This window comes from Rhinatrema bivittatum, chromosome 14, assembly GCF_901001135.1.
Source record: "Rhinatrema bivittatum chromosome 14, aRhiBiv1.1, whole genome shotgun sequence".
NCBI classification, from domain to species: Eukaryota; Metazoa; Chordata; class Amphibia; order Gymnophiona; family Rhinatrematidae; genus Rhinatrema; species Rhinatrema bivittatum.
The window spans coordinates 6,831,506-6,851,730 of NC_042628.1; the positions used below are offsets into that span (position 1 = coordinate 6,831,506).

The 20,225-nt window shown below is 45.5% G+C and overlaps 1 protein-coding gene across 7 annotated transcripts in view; it reads left to right on the top strand.

Annotated features, from left to right (window-relative positions):
• TOM1L2 (target of myb1 like 2 membrane trafficking protein) overlaps positions 1 to 13,191 on the top strand; it is a 64,872-nt gene extending 51,681 nt beyond the window's left edge. For 3 of the 7 annotated variants that reach the window (XM_029577513.1, XM_029577515.1, XM_029577517.1), the window contains 3 exons: positions 3,314 to 3,373; positions 5,814 to 5,850; positions 8,793 to 13,191. In XM_029577513.1, coding sequence (XP_029433373.1) covers positions 3,314 to 3,373; positions 5,814 to 5,850; positions 8,793 to 8,947 — 252 coding nt within the window. In that variant the 3' untranslated portion in view covers positions 8,948 to 13,191. Of the gene's footprint in view, positions 1 to 3,313; positions 3,374 to 5,813; positions 5,851 to 8,792 lie in introns of those variants that run through there. The other 4 variants (XM_029577514.1, XM_029577516.1, XR_003852713.1 and 1 more) reach the window with 3 other exon arrangements.
• The last annotated feature ends 7,034 nt before the right edge of the window (positions 13,192 to 20,225 follow it).

Sequence of the window (20,225 nt, forward strand, 5' to 3'; positions counted from 1 at the left end):
TATATGCAGGCGAACAAACTGTGCCCTCATCAGCCAGGCAGCGGCGGAAAGTGGTGCCAGCCGGGAATTCACAGGTTAGGCTGTATAGATGCCCTGGGAAGAGGAAAATCATGAGCTTGTGGCTCCCGGCATGTGAATGAGCAAAGGGATTATCTGGTCAGATAACACTCCACAGCAATAATATGACCTTTCCAAGTCAATTGCTTGCAGCCAGACACGTGGAGCTACCTGGGACTTTGCACAGGCAGTCACACATGGCTGGTGCTGGAAGCTGAGGTGGTATTTCAGCTGCAGATGTCTGCATTCATTTTTATCACCTGCCATCCAGGCCCTGCAGATTGGCATGAGATGTTGTCCAGTCTCCTTTCCCTCCTCAGCTTGTGGTTCTCTGGACAGGAAAGGGGATACTGCAGCATGTGGTGAGATCCAGACGGCCCCAGTCTCTGATCTGTGTCCTTACCTTAACTGACTAGACTTTAACCATTTGTATTAACATCGTGTTAAAGTACAGTGGATTTCTCTTCGAAGACCCCCCCCCCTCTTAGGGACCGGATAGGCATCCTTGTCGCAGGAATTTGAAAGGATGCTTTCTAAGGATTTCTTTCCCGTGGAATCCACTGTGCTTGCTCGCTGGCCGTCTCTAACTCCGTGCACATTTTTCCTTTGGTAATATTTTGTACTGCTTTACCAGGAAGTGACTAGAAAAGCTATAACCATGCGCCTGACGCATCCTTCAGAGGGAATAAGTAAAGCACTAAAGTGAAAGCATGGAAGTGCAGGGCTGAGGGCGGGATGCCTGTCCATCCCAGCATAGAGAGGGGTAGGTAGTGCCAGTCCTCAAGCACCAGAATATTCAAGAGGTGGGTTTGCATGGTATCTCGTGCATATCCACTGTGGATCATCTGAAACCCCAGCCTGCCTTGGGGCACTGGTCTAGTGGCAGGCGCGAGAAGGATACCACCATTTCCTGCGGCATCCCCAGCCTCCACTTTGCTTTCTGGATTTCAGCTGCAGAGCTGGTTAGCTGAGAAGCAGGAGTCGGATCTGCACTGGAATAACCACCGGTTTCATGTCCCCTCCATACCAGACTGGCCCTGACCCATGAGCCCAGTGTCTTTCACAGCTGCTAGCAGCTGTCAGAAAACCTAAGCCCAAAGACGCATAAACCATGCATTCAAGTTTTCTCTCCCATTTTCGCCGTGTCTTACCTTATCTGTATAGTGGCAAGGGTGCAGCCAGTGCTGTAGAAGTCAAGCTTTCAGAGTTTGCTGAATGACTCCAGTGCCTCTCATTTGTACTGGTTTTGATTTAGCAAACCTGAGCTGGCGTGCAGCTGCGACCTCCACCTGTGCATGGGTGAGGGACGCGCGTTAGCTGGTTTATGGGCTCCTTCTGCCTTGGGCAATTTGGCCTTCCACAGTCCTGTGCTGGCACTGCAGAATCACCTTCCTGAATTTCCAGAAAGCAAAAGCAAGCTACCAGATGGAAGAGTGAGCAGTTAATTGGTTAAAGACTAGAAGACATTTACGTGGCTCTCAGAGAAGATCTGGAGTAGGGAGAACTGAGGGCTGTGCTCCTGCTCCCTCTACCACCAGCACCTGCAAGGGATGAGCCCTGATAACTCAGAGCACAGGTAACTCTGCAGCTCTCCTGGGAAAGGTTTTGCAGACTTTAAAGAAAGGGAGCACAAACTGAGAATAACTAACAAAAGGCTTTAGATTGCCAAGACCTAATTTATTTTGAAATTGATATTAAATGTAGAAAAAACGACGACGCATTTTGCATAGCCATGAATCCAGAAATGATTGCAGATTGCATACGGCGTTATTACTCTCTGGCTCTTCATGTCTGTACAGCCTCTGATTCCCCAGCTAGGTACTGGTGGAGAAGAAACAAGGAGCAGATGCAGTAAGAAAATGCATGCTTTCTCTACCCGTTTTATAAAACATGCGCAGAGGAGGTCATTTTCAAAAGTGTCACGGGCGTAAATGTAACAAACCAGCAGCAGCTTTCAAGAGCCATTTACTGGAGTAAATTCAATGGTAACAATTTTCAGAAGCCCACTTATGGGAGTAAATGCTTTTAAAAACCAGGCCCAGAGAGTTTAGGCACTTAAAACCTAATAGTCCTGATTTCCACACAGGCAGGAATCCCATAAAGTATGAAAGCACCAGTTTGCCTTCATCTCTGCCAGTTCACTCGGTCCTTTAGCCCTTCACCAGGTCCCCTGGACGATGAGTGGCCGTAAAAGTGCATGAATAAGTTCAGTATTGTATGTGCCTACATCTCTTACAAAACAGCAAGCACCGCACGCTCTCCTAAACCCCGCCCCAGGACACGCCTTTTCTTGCTCCAGTAAAACGGGCGCACATATAAGCGACTTTTATGCGTGAAACCCCTTTGAAAATTCACTTTAGTGTTCAGTTTTGGTCAGGAAAAGGATCTGCAGGAGGGCACGTTCGTTGCCGTTGAAAACTGCGGCAAAGACTGCAAGTTGAAGGAACCCACGGGTTTTGCAGCCATGGACGTCGCCCTCTCGGTAGAGAGGGGTTCAGAAAGGCATTCTGGGCAGGGCTCGTGCCCCCTGAGATGGGAGGGGTCTGCCGATTTGTATCCCTGAAATGAAGGAATTCCCAGTGGTTGTGTCATTCACTGTTTGGTCCTCAGCACGATATCTGCGGGAAGGTTTGAAGAGCCGCTGGCCAGCTCTTACGCTTCCGTGTTAATAGCGTAAGCGTCTGGCTGATGGTGGCAGGAGGCGCCTGGCGGGTGGGTACGAGCTGCTGTAGCTATGAGGTCTCATCCGGGGGAGAGGCAGGCTGGAGCAGGTGCTCTTTCAGGCTCATTGACCGAGCTCAGCCTCGCTTCTCCTTCTGGTATACTTGGGGCTATTCCGCTGACAGTGCATTTATCTATTAAATCAGGAAAAGCTTTATAGCTCAGCACAAAGCATAGAAATGCGATGTGATATTTCAAGCTATAGATGTACATGTATATGGCCTAGCAGCCGTGCAGCACCCAAGTCTTGTAGCTGTAAAAGATGCAGCCAGGAGTCCTGGGTTTGTTCTAATTGTAAGAACATGTGCCCTCCTCGTACCCCCCCCCCCCCCCATGCTTCCAATCAGTTGTAATGCTTTTATTTTTGCTTTTTTGTTTTTATTGGTGTTTAATTTGTGTGTTTGCATTGTGTTGCCTTTCCATTCGTGCTTTCATTTTATTCCTTTTGTTCCTCTTTTCCTTGGTTTTCTCCATTATTTTGTGGATGTGTTTGTGGCTTTGCCCGGCTTGCTGTCTCTCTTCATGCGCTCACTAGATCCCGGTTGCCCAGCCCTCTGTCATGGAGGACATTGAGGAATGGCTCAGTACCGACTTGGTGAGATTCTTTTGAATTCAGTTTCTCCTTCCTGAAAGAGCCCATTGTAGGGTTTTGCATGGGTGATTTAGAATGGAGGACTGGGGGTGAAGGGATGCACAAGCTGAAAACGAACCGAACCATTGACACAGTAAGGGTTGGGACTGGGCCTCGGACCCTCTACCTAGAGAAGCTTGGGAATATGCTCTCTTTTCCCTAGCTGAAAGTGCACAGTATATGGCACTCGTTAATGCTAATTACCTTTTGGAATTACCTATGAACATTTTATATGAACTATAGCAAGCCTGTTCATTAACAAAGATTACTAATAAGTCATCAGAGAAGAGTTACTGGCTACCCCTCCACGCACACAAACATTTTTTGAGCTCCTATGTTTGCTTGGTGCACACTATTCATGGCAGTGGATAAGGGGGAAAGGGTAGGATGGAGCCCCCCAGTATAATATCACTCTTCAGATCTGATGCAGAAGTGGAAGGGAGCACACCTGTTATTAATGCATAACAGCGGAGTCCTGACATTCATTTTTTCAAGAAATTTATTAGAGTTGGCACTTACACAGGCTGCCAACTAATAAGAGAGTTTGGCCTTCATTCTTGGATTTAGGAAGGTAATTCATCAAAGATTTTCCTAAAAGTACCCACACACAGGTAGGACAGTCTTGCATGGAAACTTTACCCACAGTGAGAGGAGGGGTTCCCGTGCTTGAGGTTTGGGAGGGGTTCGCATTTACGTTCACACCTTTGTATTTTCAAAAGATGTATGCGTATATTTTCTTGGGAAAATTACCTGCACAGTAATTGAATGGACAGTGCAGTTTCTGGAATCCAATGGATTGCAACTTCCAAGGCAGTAGGGTCTTGTTAGACAAATCTAATGAATTTTTTCGATTGGGTGACCAGAAAGTTGTGCTCAGGGGAGAGCGCTAAATGTAGTGTACCTGGTTTCCGGTAAGGCCTATGACACAGTCCCACCTAAGATATTTATAAATAAACTGAGTGCCCTTGGTATGGGCCCTGACATGATTGACTAGGTTAGAAACTGGTTGAGTGGAGATGACAGGGGAGGGGGAGCTATATTAGCCACAGAGACTGGTCCTTGGACCGGTTCGTTTCAACATTTTTGTCAGCGACATTGCAGAAGGACTGTTGGGAAAGGTTTGTCTTTTTGTGGATGATATCAAAATCCTTAACTAGATAGAAACCTAGGAAGGGGTGGACAACATCAGGAGGGATTTAGAGAATCTTGGGGAATGGCAGCCAAGGTTTCATGCTAAAAAATGCAGTCGTGTATTTGGACTTCAGAAACCCAAGGGAGCAGTACAGTCTGCAGGTGAAATTCTTCTAATTTTGAAGCAAGAGCAGGATCTGGGGGTGATCATCTCTGATGATCTTAAGGTGGCCAAACAGGTGGATAAAGCAATGGTAAAAGCCAGGAAGATGCTTGGCTGCATAGGGAGAGAGGACTGGTCAGCAGGAAAAGGGAGGTGATCTTGCCCCTGTATAGGTCCCTGGTGAGACCTCACTTGGAAAACTGTTTACAGTTCTGGAGACTGCACCTTCCAAAGGATAAAACAGGATGGAGTCTGTCCAGAAGGAGGCTACTAAAATGGTCAGTGGTCTTCGTTCTGAAGCATATGCGGACAGACTTAAGGATCTACATATGTATACCCTCAAGAAAAGGTGGGATAGGGGAAATATGATAGAGACATTCCCCAGGACGTTCCTCAGTCCTCGTCTGCTATCAGTAATTCGGGCCTGCAAGCTTACTTTCAAAGGGAAACGCCTCACGGGGTTTCCTTTTCCACCTGCCTTATTTGCTTCTCATTAACATTGGCTGTTAATGCAGTTCAAGATTGGCCCCTTAACTATTCTTTTTTAGGGCAATTTGCAAAGGGAATGCAATGAAAGCCCCCTCCAGTGTGGGGCGGGCATGGCCACCCTGTCAGAGTACATGCAGGGAGTTTAGTTTAATGCCAGGTGCAAGCTTCTGTGGAGAGAATTTGCACTTGCAAACTCTGCGGGTCCCCACGGGGCAAGAAATGTGGAAGAGGAAACCCCCTTTGAAAGTAAGCTTGCAGGCCCGAAGGTACTGACAGCAGACGAGGACGGAGGAACGTCCTGGGGAATGCAGAGTCCTTGCGCTGCTGAAGATGACCCCTCATTGGTGGTGCTGGTGGGGGGAAGGGAAGCCATGCCAGGCAGGTTCATGAAATGAAAACCGCATTCCTTGAAACGAAGCTGGTCCTGTTACTCACAGCACACAGTGCTTTTTCATTGGCTAATTCAGGGCTCGATTTACTGAGCCTTTTTCTCCCTAGGCACAGAATGGGGAAAGGCTTTTAGTAAATCAAGGCCTCAGTAATTGGGAAGAGGTTTAAAATATACATGTGGTGAGGTTGGCTGCGTGTGCTAACATTTTATCTTCTTTCTTCCCATCACAGAAAGGAGATGAGCTAGAGGAAGGCGTGACAAGTGAAGGTAAGCCCATGGCCTACAGCTGCCCACTCCTCCCCACCTCCTATGGGACAGGACAGAAGGCTCTAGCGCTTACCTTCAAGAAGAGAAATCAGCAGAATGACTGCAGTGAGGTGCATGGTCTGTCTACAAGGCTGTATGGCAGGGGGCTTCAACTCTGTCCCTAGCCAGTCGGCTTTTCATTAGATCCACTATGAATATGTATGAGACACATTTGCATACAGTGGAAGTGGTGCACACAGATCTGTCTCTTGCATATTCACAATAGAGATCCTGAAAATCCAATTGTCTGCGAGTATTCCAGGACAGGGTTGATGCCCTCTTGTAGGGAGTACTGTGGACAGAACCTGGATCCTACCAGCAGTGCTTTTTTCTTGTCATACAAAGTGCAGAAGACAAGAAAAATGCTCCATGGTTCAAGCTATGTCATGGGAAGCTGATGGCTGATGTTCTGAAAGGCTCTGAGGTCCAGCTGATTGTTCTAGAAGGTTTTCTCTTTGGGTTGTCCAGGGGAATCCTGCTGCACATTGATAGTGGCCAATATGTGATGACTGGACTTTGGTTTTATGTGAAATAAGTTGATGATTTCAATGTACGTCCGGCCACCTAAATCACCATCATAGGTGTGTCATGAATTGATCCACCCGTTGTCTGCACCCACATCAGGATGGGATATTGGAGGAAGATTCTCATCTCTTTATCCTACCATACACTTACATGAAGTCATTGTGCAGGAATGAAATAACTGATCTTGGTTTGTGTTTGTTAGTAGTGGTGACTGTTTAGTGCAAACAAAGCTATGTCAGCCGTCAGATTTATTTTTCACTTAAAATGGATAATGCATGGTAATGTCCAAAATACATCATGAGGCCTGTGCAGTAAAGCTATCTAGTGTGCATTCTGAACATGCACTCTCAAATAAGCACACAGGCAATGTAAACGAAGGAATGAGGCGTCAGTGTGTGAGGCACACTCTCTCCTATCTGCTGTTTACCACACGCTCGATGTGCCTCACTTTTTAGCTTGCAGACTTTCAAGCTGAAGTTCTGGGCTGTTAACAGACCGTAATGGGAATTCCTGATGGAGACGACGAGGCTGTTAGAGCAGGAGATCTTGTGGGAGATGTGAAGTAGAGGATAGGGGTGGGACAGAGTAGTGAGTCACCAGCAACACTTCAACACATCCCAAAAACATTCCACATTTAGGAGGCAAAAAAATGTCTTTTCACACCAGAGGTTCACCAATGACAACTATTTTTGGGACATTGTTATGCACTGCAGATGAAGGCCGTTCACAAGTTCCAGTCCAGCGTCAAGTTTGTGCTGAAAGATTGCATTGTACGTGTTCTCTGTCCTGCATGGTCTCAGATGGTAGGAGCAGTCTGCAGCAGCCATAAACTCCTCCCAAGAAGCATTGAGTAGGAACTAGGAGGGATGCTAACGAGGCAATTTCTGTGGCTGTCTGAAATACCTGCTCTTGCATGGCAATGATGAGGGAGTAGCTTTAGGCGATGGGGCACACATTGGGGTTGCCAGTCACCTGAACTTGCTTTGCTACCATATCTGTCCCAAAATAGCAGGCTGAAGCTGCGAATGTGCCAATGCTGCCCCAGGATTGCAGGGGGCTCAGATGCCAGGATCCTTCTGACTCAAAGCTGGCAGATTTCCTTCCCTGTCACCAATGGGATGGATGTGCGGGGGCTGGCCAAGGTACTTTCTGTTCTGGGTCCAGAGCATACACATTATGATTTCACCCAAGGGGCTTCTGCCTGCACAGCAGCAAGACTACACCTTGGGATCCTTATCCAATCTACACCCATACACGTGCGCATTCTGACTCAGCACCTTGCGATTCCAGCTGTATGTAATAGGAGGTTTATTTGCACAATGAGAGGATAGAACAGAGAATAAATACAATCAGCGACAGAAGAGATAAGGTTAGATAATAACATCTACTAAAGAAAATACCTAAATATGTGTATATCATCTCTCTCTATATATATAGATTCATATATTTATATATAGACATATACACAGCAAAGCTTACAATTCCAAAGGATCAGTCTGCTCTATCACGTCTGGGAAGCGATCTCTAATTTTTCTGGCTTTTTATACACTAAAAACTGGAAGTTGCTTGGGCTAGGAGCAATGTCCCTTCCCGTTCCTGTGTTCCAAGCAGACCTGTGCATGTTCTTTTTACTTTCCTACCTTGGAACTGTTGGTATAACTGCAGTTCTCAGATTCTTGCCTGTTCAGAAGCATTTTTTTAGCATTTCACAGTGCAAAGCAGTAAATCTGAGTTCACAAATGGTTGGCCTGTGGCCTTCAACCTAGTCTCAGTTATCTTCCATTACACCTTCTCATGTCAGTCCATCTCCTTCGTAGCAGACCTCTGGTACACATGCTTTACATCTAGTTTTCCTTCTCCTGAAAGTCTCTTTACAGATGCAACTAGCTCCATGTGCCAGGCTTCCTTTTATACAGGTTTGTAGCAAGGAGACAGAACCACGTCAGTGCGTGCACACAGGCTCACATCCTTTAGCACACATGTTCTATTGGCGTGTGGAAGCTACAGTTTTATGGGGTAGCAGCACACTAATAGTGCTATGGAGACTATTTTTAGCATGTATGCAGTAAAAATATTAGTGCATTGTCTGGTAAGTGCCGTTTTAGTGTGCACATGACAATTTTTAGCACACGCAAGCTAAAACAAACATAGCGCAGATTTTAGTGCATAGCCCTGAAAGTGAACCAGTTGCCTTTATAACTCATTCTGTATTCGATAGCAGTTAAAGAGCAGTTTACAGATGCACTGTACTGGGGGAAGTGGGACTTTATTTGTCAGAGACCTGCTAAGATGCTGCTACCTTCCTCCAGGAAGCCTGGAGGCGTGACTACCTGCAGGAGACTCTAACCTGTTTTTTTGCAAATGCCCTTGCATTGCAGAGTTTGACAAGTTTTTAGAAGAAAGAGCCAAAGCTGCAGAGAGGGTTCCCAACCTGCCATCTCCACCTCTCAATAACCCTAACCCTCACCCTCCAATGAATGCCTCAAGCCGGAAGAAGCCAGGAAGCTCGGAGGATGCACTCTTTGCTCTGTAAACAGCCATCGCGGAACAAGGAACGGCCCTGCACAGTCCCATGGTACCCACACGAGCTGAAGTTAATGAGCCCTGGGCTCTCTTCTCAGTAGGATTTCTCAGTAACCGTTTCACATACTCCGATGTTACTCTTGCGTTCATGAACACTAACTTATCCCTCTTGTAATCCGAGCTGAGATAAATTGGCAGAGGATGCTTTAAAGAAAAGTAAGAAAATCTGAATGAGTAAAACCCTTTTTCTAAATGCAGACTAGTTTTAGCTGTTTGAAACAAAGATGGAGAAGAAAAAGGGGGAAAGAGGTAGCAGCCAGTCCTTGCGTTAGGTACCAAAGTGAACCCACAGTCCCTGGGGTCGGGCACGTTCTTCTCCTGCTAGGGACTGGGAGAGGAGGGAAGATGGGTGCCAGCCTGCCTGCTTACCAGAGAAAGTCACGGAGGGCCAGTCTCAAAGGCGACTTCCTCTGGCTGGCAAAGCTGAGCCTGCCTGTAGGCTGAGGGGTGATGACAAAAAAATGGGGACTTATTTATGCAGAATGCATTTCGATTGCTTAGTGAAATGTTGATTATTTGCAATCTCCTTTTGGAGTGGTTTTAATGTACCAGTGAAATCAATCTGACTGTAGAGAAGTAAAGCTAATTAAAGAAATGACTGAACTTCCTGGGGTCCTGGCGGCGAGTGGAGGATGTTGGATAAAGCAATTCCTGAGCACAAGTACACGAAGGGGTTTCCGATCTGTTGTGTGCACCTGGCATCTCCCACGGTTGGCTGGGAATTTTAAAGCCAGCATTTTGGCTGGAGCTGAGTGAGGAAGCCTCCCACATACATTGCCAGGCACCGATACATCCAGAGTAGGGCAAATTGGCTTCACCATCACGTTAGCAGGCGCTCTGCCCCCTGATCTTTCCCTGAGCGCTGCTGGCTTCAGTCCCATGTCTGAACCACACAGGGCCCTGTGGTCTGGCGGGACCCAGACTTCAGATCAGAATCAGCAGAGTAGGGCAGGTAAGCAGAGCTGCTCTCCTGCTGGCGGATGGATGGGGGGGGAGAGAGATTTGCATGCACATGGAGGGGGGAGGGACAGGACAAGAGATAGAGCCCCAACTCTGAAGTGGTGCCTCTATTGGCATTAATGGCTAGCACTTTCTTAACCCGTACCTGACTCCGCTATCCTCTGTCCATCTGACAAAGCCTTTGGAATCACACTTTCTGTACGGCATTATTAATGTTGTACAGAAAGGCTACTATAGCAGCAATCCCAATAAAATCTTTTTACCTACATGAATTGACAAATCATTAAGATGCCCCCTTATTGCTCGGTTGTACAGCTCAGTCCTTATAAAGACTCCATACACACATCAGACTGATACAGTTAAAGCTGAAATATAGGGTGGACATCTGAAGAGAGGACTAAAGGAAGGAGAGACTGTGGCTGTGAGGAAAGATGCAAAGGTGTAAGATTTAAAATGTATTAGGACAAAAAGGAAAGGGGAATTGCCAATAAGACCAAAAGGGGAAGTCATGGCGTAAGAAATAGGCAAGTTGATATTTTGAGCGCTCGAGTTGGAAATGATGCCCTGTGCTCCTTGGCAGCGTCTGCATCAGCAAAGATTCACTGAACAGGGCCGTCCGCTGGGCAGGGCTTGTACCGTGCAATGCTAAATTCCTACGCTTTTCTGGGATGTTTAGTTTTTTTTAATTATCCATGCTACTGCAGAATGAAAAATATTAATATAACAAGGGCATACAATGCTTATCCATGCAACCTGTGTTAGTGTCAAGATTATTAAAGCATTGTTAAAAAAACCAATTGGCACCAAACAAGCCACTGAGCGGAAGGAGATGCCCGCTTGGCTGACTAGATTTCAGTATTTGAAAGGATTTTCTTGTCCTTTCAGCCTCTTTCCTCTAGGACTGTAGCCGATGTCTGCTGGTAACCGTTCATCGGAAGATTTGCTCTCTGGTTTTGACTTTGTTGATGGAACAATGACCACACAAATGTAAAACAGGTTTTCAGCAGCAGCTATTATGATTTCATATGTTTATTTATTCAACTGATTTTTAAGTAGACTTTTGAATAAAATAAAGCCAGTCCAGTTAGTTAAAAGTTCAAACTTACCATAATTAATCCATGATTTTCTCCCACGTATACTGTGGGCAAAAATGCCAAGCACAGCTGATAGGGCATTTAAATCCTTGCTGGGCTGAAAAAGAAAATCCTAAACCAAGAGGAAGGGGAAGATGTGGCCAGCATTACCAGTCAAAGCCGAATTAAACTGGGTTGTTTTTAAGCTCTAAATAACCTTATTAATTGTTAAAATATTTATTTTGTCAAAGAATATTTTGTCAGATGAGATTTTAACCCATTTTTTAAGTGTTTCTGTTCTATGGGCTGAGGTAGCTTAAATGAGCTTTGAAAAGGGAAGGTGGGATCCGTTTTATCTTGCTGAGAAATAGGTATGAATGTGTCTTTGATAAGTATAAAAAGACAAATGCTGTACAGACTTTTTAGAATAATATTTGAATGCAAAGGGAAACTCATAAAAACTGGCGACGCGGTGTCTGTAACGGAGGCAGGCACCTGGAGGGGCACCAAGCACAGCCTCTGCCACAGAAACCAGAGAAGTGCACGTTTGCAAAATGAGTGGTTTGGGAAGCGTTGACCTGTCCTGCAGTCGGACTGATCAGGCCAGCAGATCTAGCTTTACAAAACTCGAGGGTGCCAGCCCGGCCTCGAAGCGTGGAATAAGCCATTTTAATTGTCATACCTGGCCATTTGCGGACGGTGCCTTTTTCGGTTATTCTTTCTCCCATCCTGCCTGTCTTCCAAACCCGGCTCTGGCGTTGATCATAAGGTTGCTCACTGGGCTACTGCACAGTTTTATCTTCAAATCAGCGCCCAGTCGGTTCAAGACTGAATGACACAGGAAGAGGCGTAAAGGCCTTTTGCGCCCACGGTGCATGACCTCACCTGCCTCCTGTGCCATTCATAAGGACAGGGCTGCAGTGCTTACAGCATCCAGGGCACGTCTAGAAAAGTGAGCAGATGTCAGCCCTGTCTCCTGCCTCTCCTAGCAGAGCCCGACCTTCCTCCAATTATCTGCACAGCTAGAGGTCAACACTCTGGCTGAAGGCGATCAGTGACTTCATGAGCCTTTAGAATTGTGATTTTTTTTAAAGCACACCATCATCCTTTGAGATGCCACGAGAACTGCCCTCCTGGGGAGCAGCTTCTTTATCTGACACTGACGTACACACTCGTTCAGATTTTACAGGGTAAGACCTTTTTTGACCAGCTCAGACGCAGCCAGAATCACACCGTATGCTGGCAAATAACCTCACAGCTTTCTTGGTGCATCAAATGGCAAACCAAGAAAGCGATCATTAATTCCTTTATTCTTAGAAAATAGTAGCAGCAGCCAATCAGTGAGCAGCTCTGTTGGTCACTGCTTACCCTGACAGGGCAGCTTTAGCCAAACTAACCCCTGTGCCCCTGTAAATGATGCAATGGTACTTGGTCACAATATACAGATGAATGATAGTCCGTTCAGCTTGTGAGCTCTCAAACCTTTTCTGTGTCCTGAGCTGCAGCAGAGCACCCGGGTCATGACCTTGCCAGGGATCGTTGCACCAAGCCCATTATGTTGCACATTGACTCAGCAATGAATTTAACAGAGGTCAGAAAGCATTGGTGGGACCCAGGGGTGATGGAATTCTTTCAGGGTCCTCCCCCCGGAGTCGCAGAATGCAAGCAGCCCCATTCTTTTATCACTCCTGCAGCTTGGAGAGATGACCAGGACTGTATCCTCCCACCCTGAGAAGCTGAATTTGGTCAGGCTTGGCCCCTCCTTCTGCCTTTGACTCCTATCTGCTCTGTATTTTTATGAGTGCGTCACTCCCTTTTGCATTCTGTATATGTCTGATGAAATATTATAACACTATTTCAGATGTAACCTGTGTAATAACTTATCTCTGTATATTAAAGCGCTAGGCTTTCCAGATAAAAGTGGATAATATTTATTTACTGAAAATATTGGATATTTTTGTTGGGAAGGGGCTTTAAATCGCTTTCAAGAACTGTAAAGTTTGAGAACACTGTAATGTTGCTTTCTTGTGGATAAAGCCAATGTTCTTTTGTGTAAGGATCCAGTACCAAAGTGGTACCTGTGTTAATCTCGGTCTCATCTCTCTGGTTCATTTCTTGCATGTGGAACACTCCAATAAAAAGAAGACTTGTGTGAACTGTATCCGCCAAGCCTTGCTTTCTCTCTCTGCAGACGTTCTGCTTGCATTTAACCTGAACCTTGTGTCCCTGCATGCCCAAACTATCACTTTAGTTATAAAGTTATTTAGTTATAAACCCAAAAAACTCACCATCATCTACAAAGCAATACACAACATCGCCCCCATCACACTACAGACACAACTGCGAGCACACACATCATTCAGACCCATCAGAAGCGCATACAAAGGCTCGTTGTATGCACCTCCAGCAAAATCACTATTAAGAAAGAGAGCACTATCAACAGCAGGTCCCCACCAATGGAACACGCTCCCACCAGACCTACGCCTTGAACCAAGCCTACCTGAGTTTAAAAAAAGGCTGAAGACTTGGCTCTTCAGACAAGCGTTCCCAGACTCATAAAATAGCCTAGCCTTCCCACCCCTTCCATTACCCCCTACCCCTACCCTATGCCCTTTCTCCCAGACAATACACGGACGAGCTCTTCTACCCCAGATAAGTCTATCAATGTGTCTATCACGATAATCTCTCCAAGACCCACGGTGGTAAACTTTATCACTCTTTAACAGTATGCTGCCTTTTTAACTATCTGTTTAACGTTTAGTTTATTTTATTTTATCTTACTGTTTATGTTTATTGTAATTAACTGTTTTAATGTATTTAAGCCGTAATTAATATATTTAAAGCCGTAATTAATGTATTTAAAGCCGTAATTAAGCCATGTTTATCTGTTTAATGTATAAAGCCCTGGCCAATCAAGCCCCGGGCGAGTTACCGTTAATTGTAAACCAGAGTGATTTGTATCTCATACAGGAATTTCGGTATAGAAAAATTATAAATAAATAAATCATGCAGCCCGGGCGTCTCGTGCCATGTGCCAGCCAGTTTCGTTATGTCTGCTGGTTTGTACATCGCCTCCACCCGACTCCTTGATCCCAACCATCACAAGCATATGCGAGAGAGAGACGGTGGTTTTCCGGGGTGACAAAGGTCAGTTCTGCTGACCTGAGGCCTCCCTCCTGGGATCTCCTTGGGACTGAGGTTGGCAGGCACATGGCTGGATAGAAATAACTAGTGGAAGGCAGCCCTGCCAATGTGAAGCAGTGGTGAGTGCCAGGGTGGTTTTTCCTGGAGGTTCAGTCAAGCTGAGTAAAAGTGACCCAGTGTTAGTACTGCTTGGATCTTCTGTCTCTGCAGGCGAAGGTTAAAATGTCAATGTGTAAATGAACATAAATTGGATGATCTCAGGCCAGATTCCATAGCAGAGAAAAACCCATCAGTTGTCTGAAGAGAGGCCCAGGACTGGTTTAGCCTGGCTGCCGTCAGGAAGGGAAGCTCCTATACCCCTGCCTACATCTGATCATCTCTAAGGATCTCTCGTGGAAAACTCAGAATAGCATGATGAGTACTCACTGTGGAAAGAGATTGCTGGCTGAATTTGAAATTAATTCCTCTTCCTGGCTTTGATTCTCAAACCTGGTTTCTTCCGCAGATGGATCGGATGCTGGGGATGCGGTGAAGGAGGGAAACAGGTGCTACAATTGTCAGGTGCAGTGGCTGTAAATAAAATAAAATAAATAAAATAAACCTGAAGGATTTATTTATTCGTGTTTAAATGTCTGGATCGCCTCATCTATAGTCATCTTGGAGTGATTTATAACAAGTGATTTATAGATCCTTTCATTATATTCTGGTATAATATTATATTCTGGTATAATGTTTTGTAGCCCGGTTGTTGCTACTAAAGTTCTTTGTAAAAAGTTGAACACACGCTCTGTTTAATATCAATTGTTAACTATTATGGTTCTATGTTTCTTGTAATAAGCCCAGGGTAGAACATCCCATCCAGGGTATCTTATTGTTTAATGTAAACCGGACTGATTTGTATACAGGAATTCCGGTATATAAAAATTAAAAATAAATAAATAAATAAGCAAAACCATCACCATGTGTAAAACTTAAAATCTGAAGTATTATGAGATTCATAACCAAGATCAAGGGCCAAAAAATGATTGATCCTGAACCAATGGCAGAAGTTCAATCCTCATTCCCGAATGGCCCACAAAAGTCCTGCATGTCTGGGTTTGGGCTCTGCAGGTCTTTAATCTCTAGGTCACTGGAAGTGAACCAAGCACTTGGCTGAACGGTGATAAAAGCAGGTCTCTAGCTCTGCTGGGTTCCTATAAATTAACATTCAGTGGTCAGAGCCCCACAGCAGTTTTTTCAAAATCTGATAAACGTAATGAACGCAGGCTGCTGCAGACAGATGAGTGCTCACTCCTACCTCAGACAGCCCTCATTCCCCCACAACAAATCATGCCAAAAATCAATAGGTCATTGTAATCATGATCTGTTAGTGCAACATAAAAAAGGCACAGGTCAAACAAGGAACTGGCCCCGTCTGACTTAAATGTTTGCTCCCATTTCATTTCTCTTTTAATATGACTTTTTTTTGACAGACCGAGATTAGAAAGTCATCAAACAGCTGAGATGTTTTCTGTAAGTATGTTTTCATACAAAATGTGTAGGCACTGCCCTATGGATATGTAACTGCTTACCCCTGATACTTGATTACTGTATCCCATAATATTATTATTTATAAACCCAAAATGATCCAAGAATGGAGGCTTGTGGGATCTTATCCCCATGCAGGCAGGAATAAACTGGCTGCTAGTGCTTACGCATTTCCCAGCTGCTCCTGTAGTCTTCTACCAGACTCCCAGTACAATAATATTCCCAGCAGTGAAATGTGTTCTAACTACTATTTTACTGCTAGAAGAATTAAAAGTGTTTCCTACTGGCAAGCTATGCACTCACAAAGTGCCCAGGGCTGGTGCAAGGGTATTAAGCACCCTAGGCAAACCTCCAGCCGTTTACGCCTCACTCCACCCTACTCTGACTTAGCTCCCTGTCCCTGCAAATGTATGAAGTGCACAGAGCTGGCGGGCACTCGGAGCCTGTGCAGGGAATGACGTATTGGGTGCACGTAGATAAATGCAAATCGCACCAAATGCCACCACAGTCTGAGATTGGTTTTGAGGATGGAGGCGGGTTAGGAAAGGCCGACAAGTTAAGAACTGAATTCGGTAATCCCATAACTACAGATTTACAAGGCATTCCTGTTCATACCTGGATCAGTCCAGACTCCTAGGTTCTGCCTCCCTGCCAGCAGGTCCCTGTTGCTGAAGAGGATGAACCAAACGTGGTACATCTCTTTGGCACAGAGGAACTGTGGGCCCTGATCCCCCATGTCCTAGAGGAGTTGGGGAATCAAGGTTCCCGAAGAGGAGTCCGATCAGGAAGGGGTGGATCCAGTCATGGAAGGCTTAAGGGGTTCAGCGAAAGCCTTTCCCTTTCACAAAACTGTGTAGGAGTTAGTGTCAGGGAGTGGGATACTGCAGAGACAGGCCTGAAGGTTGGCCAGGCGATGGCAAAATGGTACCCACTGCCTGAAGACATGCTAGATCTTTTGGCGCTTCCAAGGGTGGATGCGCCAGTGTTGGCGATCACTAAGACCACCATTCCAGGGGCTGGTTCAGCTGAGCTGAAGGATATATGTAGGACTGAAAATTGGAAATTCATCTCAAAAAGATTTTGGAGGTGTCTGGGTTAGGCACTCATGCTGCCGCTTGTAGTAGCCGGGTGCAGAGGACTAGCCTGCGCTGGGTGCAGCAGTTTCAGACTAAGAGGCCGCTGTCTGCATCTGAGGCTAAGGAGGCAGACGGTCTGGAGGCAGCAGTGGCTCATGCGGCTGATGCCTTGTATGACCTCATCAGAACTTCTTCAAGTATAATGATGTCAGCGGTCTCAGCCAGGCATCTCCTTTGGTTAAGGAACTGGACGGTGGGTGTTTGGTCCAAGTCGTGTTTGGGAGCATTGCCTTTTAAATGAAAATTCCTATTTGGAGAGGACTTGGAAGAGCTCTTCAAGCGTCTTGGTGAGTCCAAGGGGCATAGGTTGCTAGAGGATAAGACAAAAGGAGGCAAGAGTTCCTTTTTGGGGCGTTCCAAATTCCAACCAAATAGAAGATTTTGACAGAATAGGCCTCCGGTGGGAGCCCAGAGACAAGGGGTCAGAAGGCAACAATCCTGGGGCCAGCCCTTTCAAGGGGCAGGAAACCAAACCGGGGTCTGATGGAGCCAAGTCTTGCAATGAAGCGAGGTCAGTCTGCTCCTCTGTTCCTTCTATCGGCGGACGTCTCACTCTGTTTTACAAGGAGTGGGCTAAAATCACTACAAACCAGTGGGTCCTAAGCGTGATAAGAGACAGTTACATGTTAGAATTCTTACGAGACTTGTTCATGGTCTCCTCTTGCGCCCCATTCAAGAAGAGGAAGGTGATCCAAGAAACCGTAAATCGTTTGCAAAGGCTGGGAGCCATCGTTCCCATGTCTACGAGGAAGCGAAGAATAGGAAGGTATTCCATACATTTTGTGGTGCCAAAAATGAAAAAGGGTCCTTCCACCCGATTTTGGATTTAAAGAAGGTAAATGTGGCTCTTGGGGTTCCTTGTTTTTGCATCGCAGCAGTGCGCAAAGGAGAGTCTCTGGCTTCGCTAGATTTGACCGAGGCGTACCTGCACATAGCAATCCGCCAGGGTCACCAACAATTCCTGATGTTCATGATCCTTGGGAGGCACTTTCAGTTGTGAGACTTCCTTTAAGATTGGCACACCTTCACCAAGGTGATGGAATTCATTCATTGCATTCTTCAGTTGTAATGACACGCAAACAACACATAAAGACAGACAACAGTGCTCAGAAAGAAGGGCATATACTGGTTCACCCTTATCTGGATGACTGGCTTATTCAAGCAAAGACAGAAATCCTCTGCAGACAGGTTGTGTCTCAGGTCCTGCAGGAGTTGAGGTTACTAGGCTGGATGGAGAATCTGATGAAGAGTCATCTCGTCCCGTCTCAAGTTTTGGATTTCTTAGGAGCATGCTTCGATACCAGGATAGAGAAGGTTTTTCTCTCAGAGGATCGCATACTCAAACTGCAGATGCAGGTTCGCAGGCTGTTGAATGCTATGGTGCCCAGGATCTGGAACTTCCTTCAGGTTCTAGGCTCTATGGTATTGACTTTGGAGCTAGTTCCTTGGGCCTTTGCACACCTGCAGCCTCTGCAGAAGTCTCTTTTCTGCTGGTAGGAGCCATTGATGGAGCAGTTTAATCTTCTACAGCCACTTGAGGGGGCCGTCAGATCCAGGCTTTCATGGTGGCTTGGTCGGACCCAACTGAGTGGTGGGACTTGGATGTTCCGGACTGGGTGGTAGTTACCACTGATGCCAGTCTCACTGGATGGGGTGCGGTGTGCCAGGGTCCATCGGCCCAGGGGCAGTGATCCAAGGAAGAGATATCCTGGTCTATCAGTCAATTCGAAACGACCTTTAGATGATCGAGGGGTTAAAGGGGCACTTAGAGAAGATAAGGCCATCGCGGAAAGATTAAATGATTTCTTTGCTTCGGTGTTTACTGAAGAGGATGTTGGGGAGGTACCCGTAATGGAGAAGGTTTTCATGGGTAATGATTCAGATGGACTGAATCAAATCACGGTGAACCTAGAAGATGTGGTAGGCCTGATTGACAAACTGAAGAGTAGTAAATCACCTGGACCGGATGGTATACACCCCAGAGTTCTGAAGGAACTAAAAAATGAAATTTCAGACCTATTAGTAAAAATTTGTAACTTATCATTAAAATCATCCATTGTACCTGAAGACTGGAGGATAGCAAATGTAACCCCAATATTTAAAAAGGGCTCCAGGGGCGATCCGGGAAACTACAGACCGGTTAGCCTGACTTCAGTGCCAGGAAAAATAGTGGAAAGTGTTCTAAACATCAAAATCACAGAACATATAGAAAGACATGGTTTAATGGAACAAAGTCAGCATGGCTTTACCCAGGGCAAGTCTTGCCTCACAAATCTGCTTCACTTTTTTGAAGGAGTTAATAAACATGTGGATAAAGGTGAACCGGTAGATATAGTATACTTGGATTTTCAGAAGGCGTTTGACAAAGTTCCTCATGAGAGGCTTCTAGGAAAAGTAAGAAGTCATGGGATAGGTGGCGATGTCCTTTCGTGGATTGCAAACTGGCTAAAAGACAGGAAACAGAGAGTAGGATTAAATGGGCAATTTTCTCAGTGGAAGGGAGTGGACAGTGGAGTGCCTCAGGGATCTGTATTGGGACCCTTACTGTTCAATATATTTATAAATGATCTGGAAAGAAATACGACGAGTGAGATAATCAAATTTGCAGATGACACAAAATTGTGCAGAGTAGTTAAATCACAAGCAGATTGTGATAAATTGCAGGAAGACCTTGTGAGACTGGAAAATTGGGCATCCAAATGGCAGATGAAATTTAATGTGGAAAAGTGCAAGGTGATGCATATAGGGAAAAATAACCCATGCTATAATTACACGATGTTGGGTTCCATATTAGGTGCTACAACCCAAGAAAGAGATCTAGGTGTCATAGTGGATAACACATTGAAATCGTCGGTTCAGTGTGCTGCGGCAGTCAAAAAAGCAAACAGAATGTTGGGAATTATTAGAAAAGGAATGATGAATAAAACGGAAAATGTCATAATGCCTCTGTATCGCTCCATGGTGAGACCGCACCTTGAATACTGTGTACAATTCTGGTCGCCGCATCTCAAAAAAGATATAATTGCGATGGAGAAGGTACAGAGAAGGGCTACCAAAATGATAAGGGGAATGGAACAACTCCCCTATGAGGAAAGACTAAAGAGATTAGGACTTTTCAGCTTGGAGAAGAGACGACTGAGGGGGGATATGATAGAGGTGTTTAAAATCATGAGAGGTCTAGAATGGGTAGATGTGAATCGGTTATTTACTCTTTCAGATAGTAGAAGGACTAGGGGACACTCCATGAAGTTAGCATGGGGCACATTTAAAACTAATCGGAGAAAGTTCTTTTTTACTCAACGCACAATTAAACTCTGGAATTTGTTGCCAGAGAATGTGGTTCGTGCAGGTAGTATAGCTGTGTTTAAAAAAGGATTGGATAAGTTCT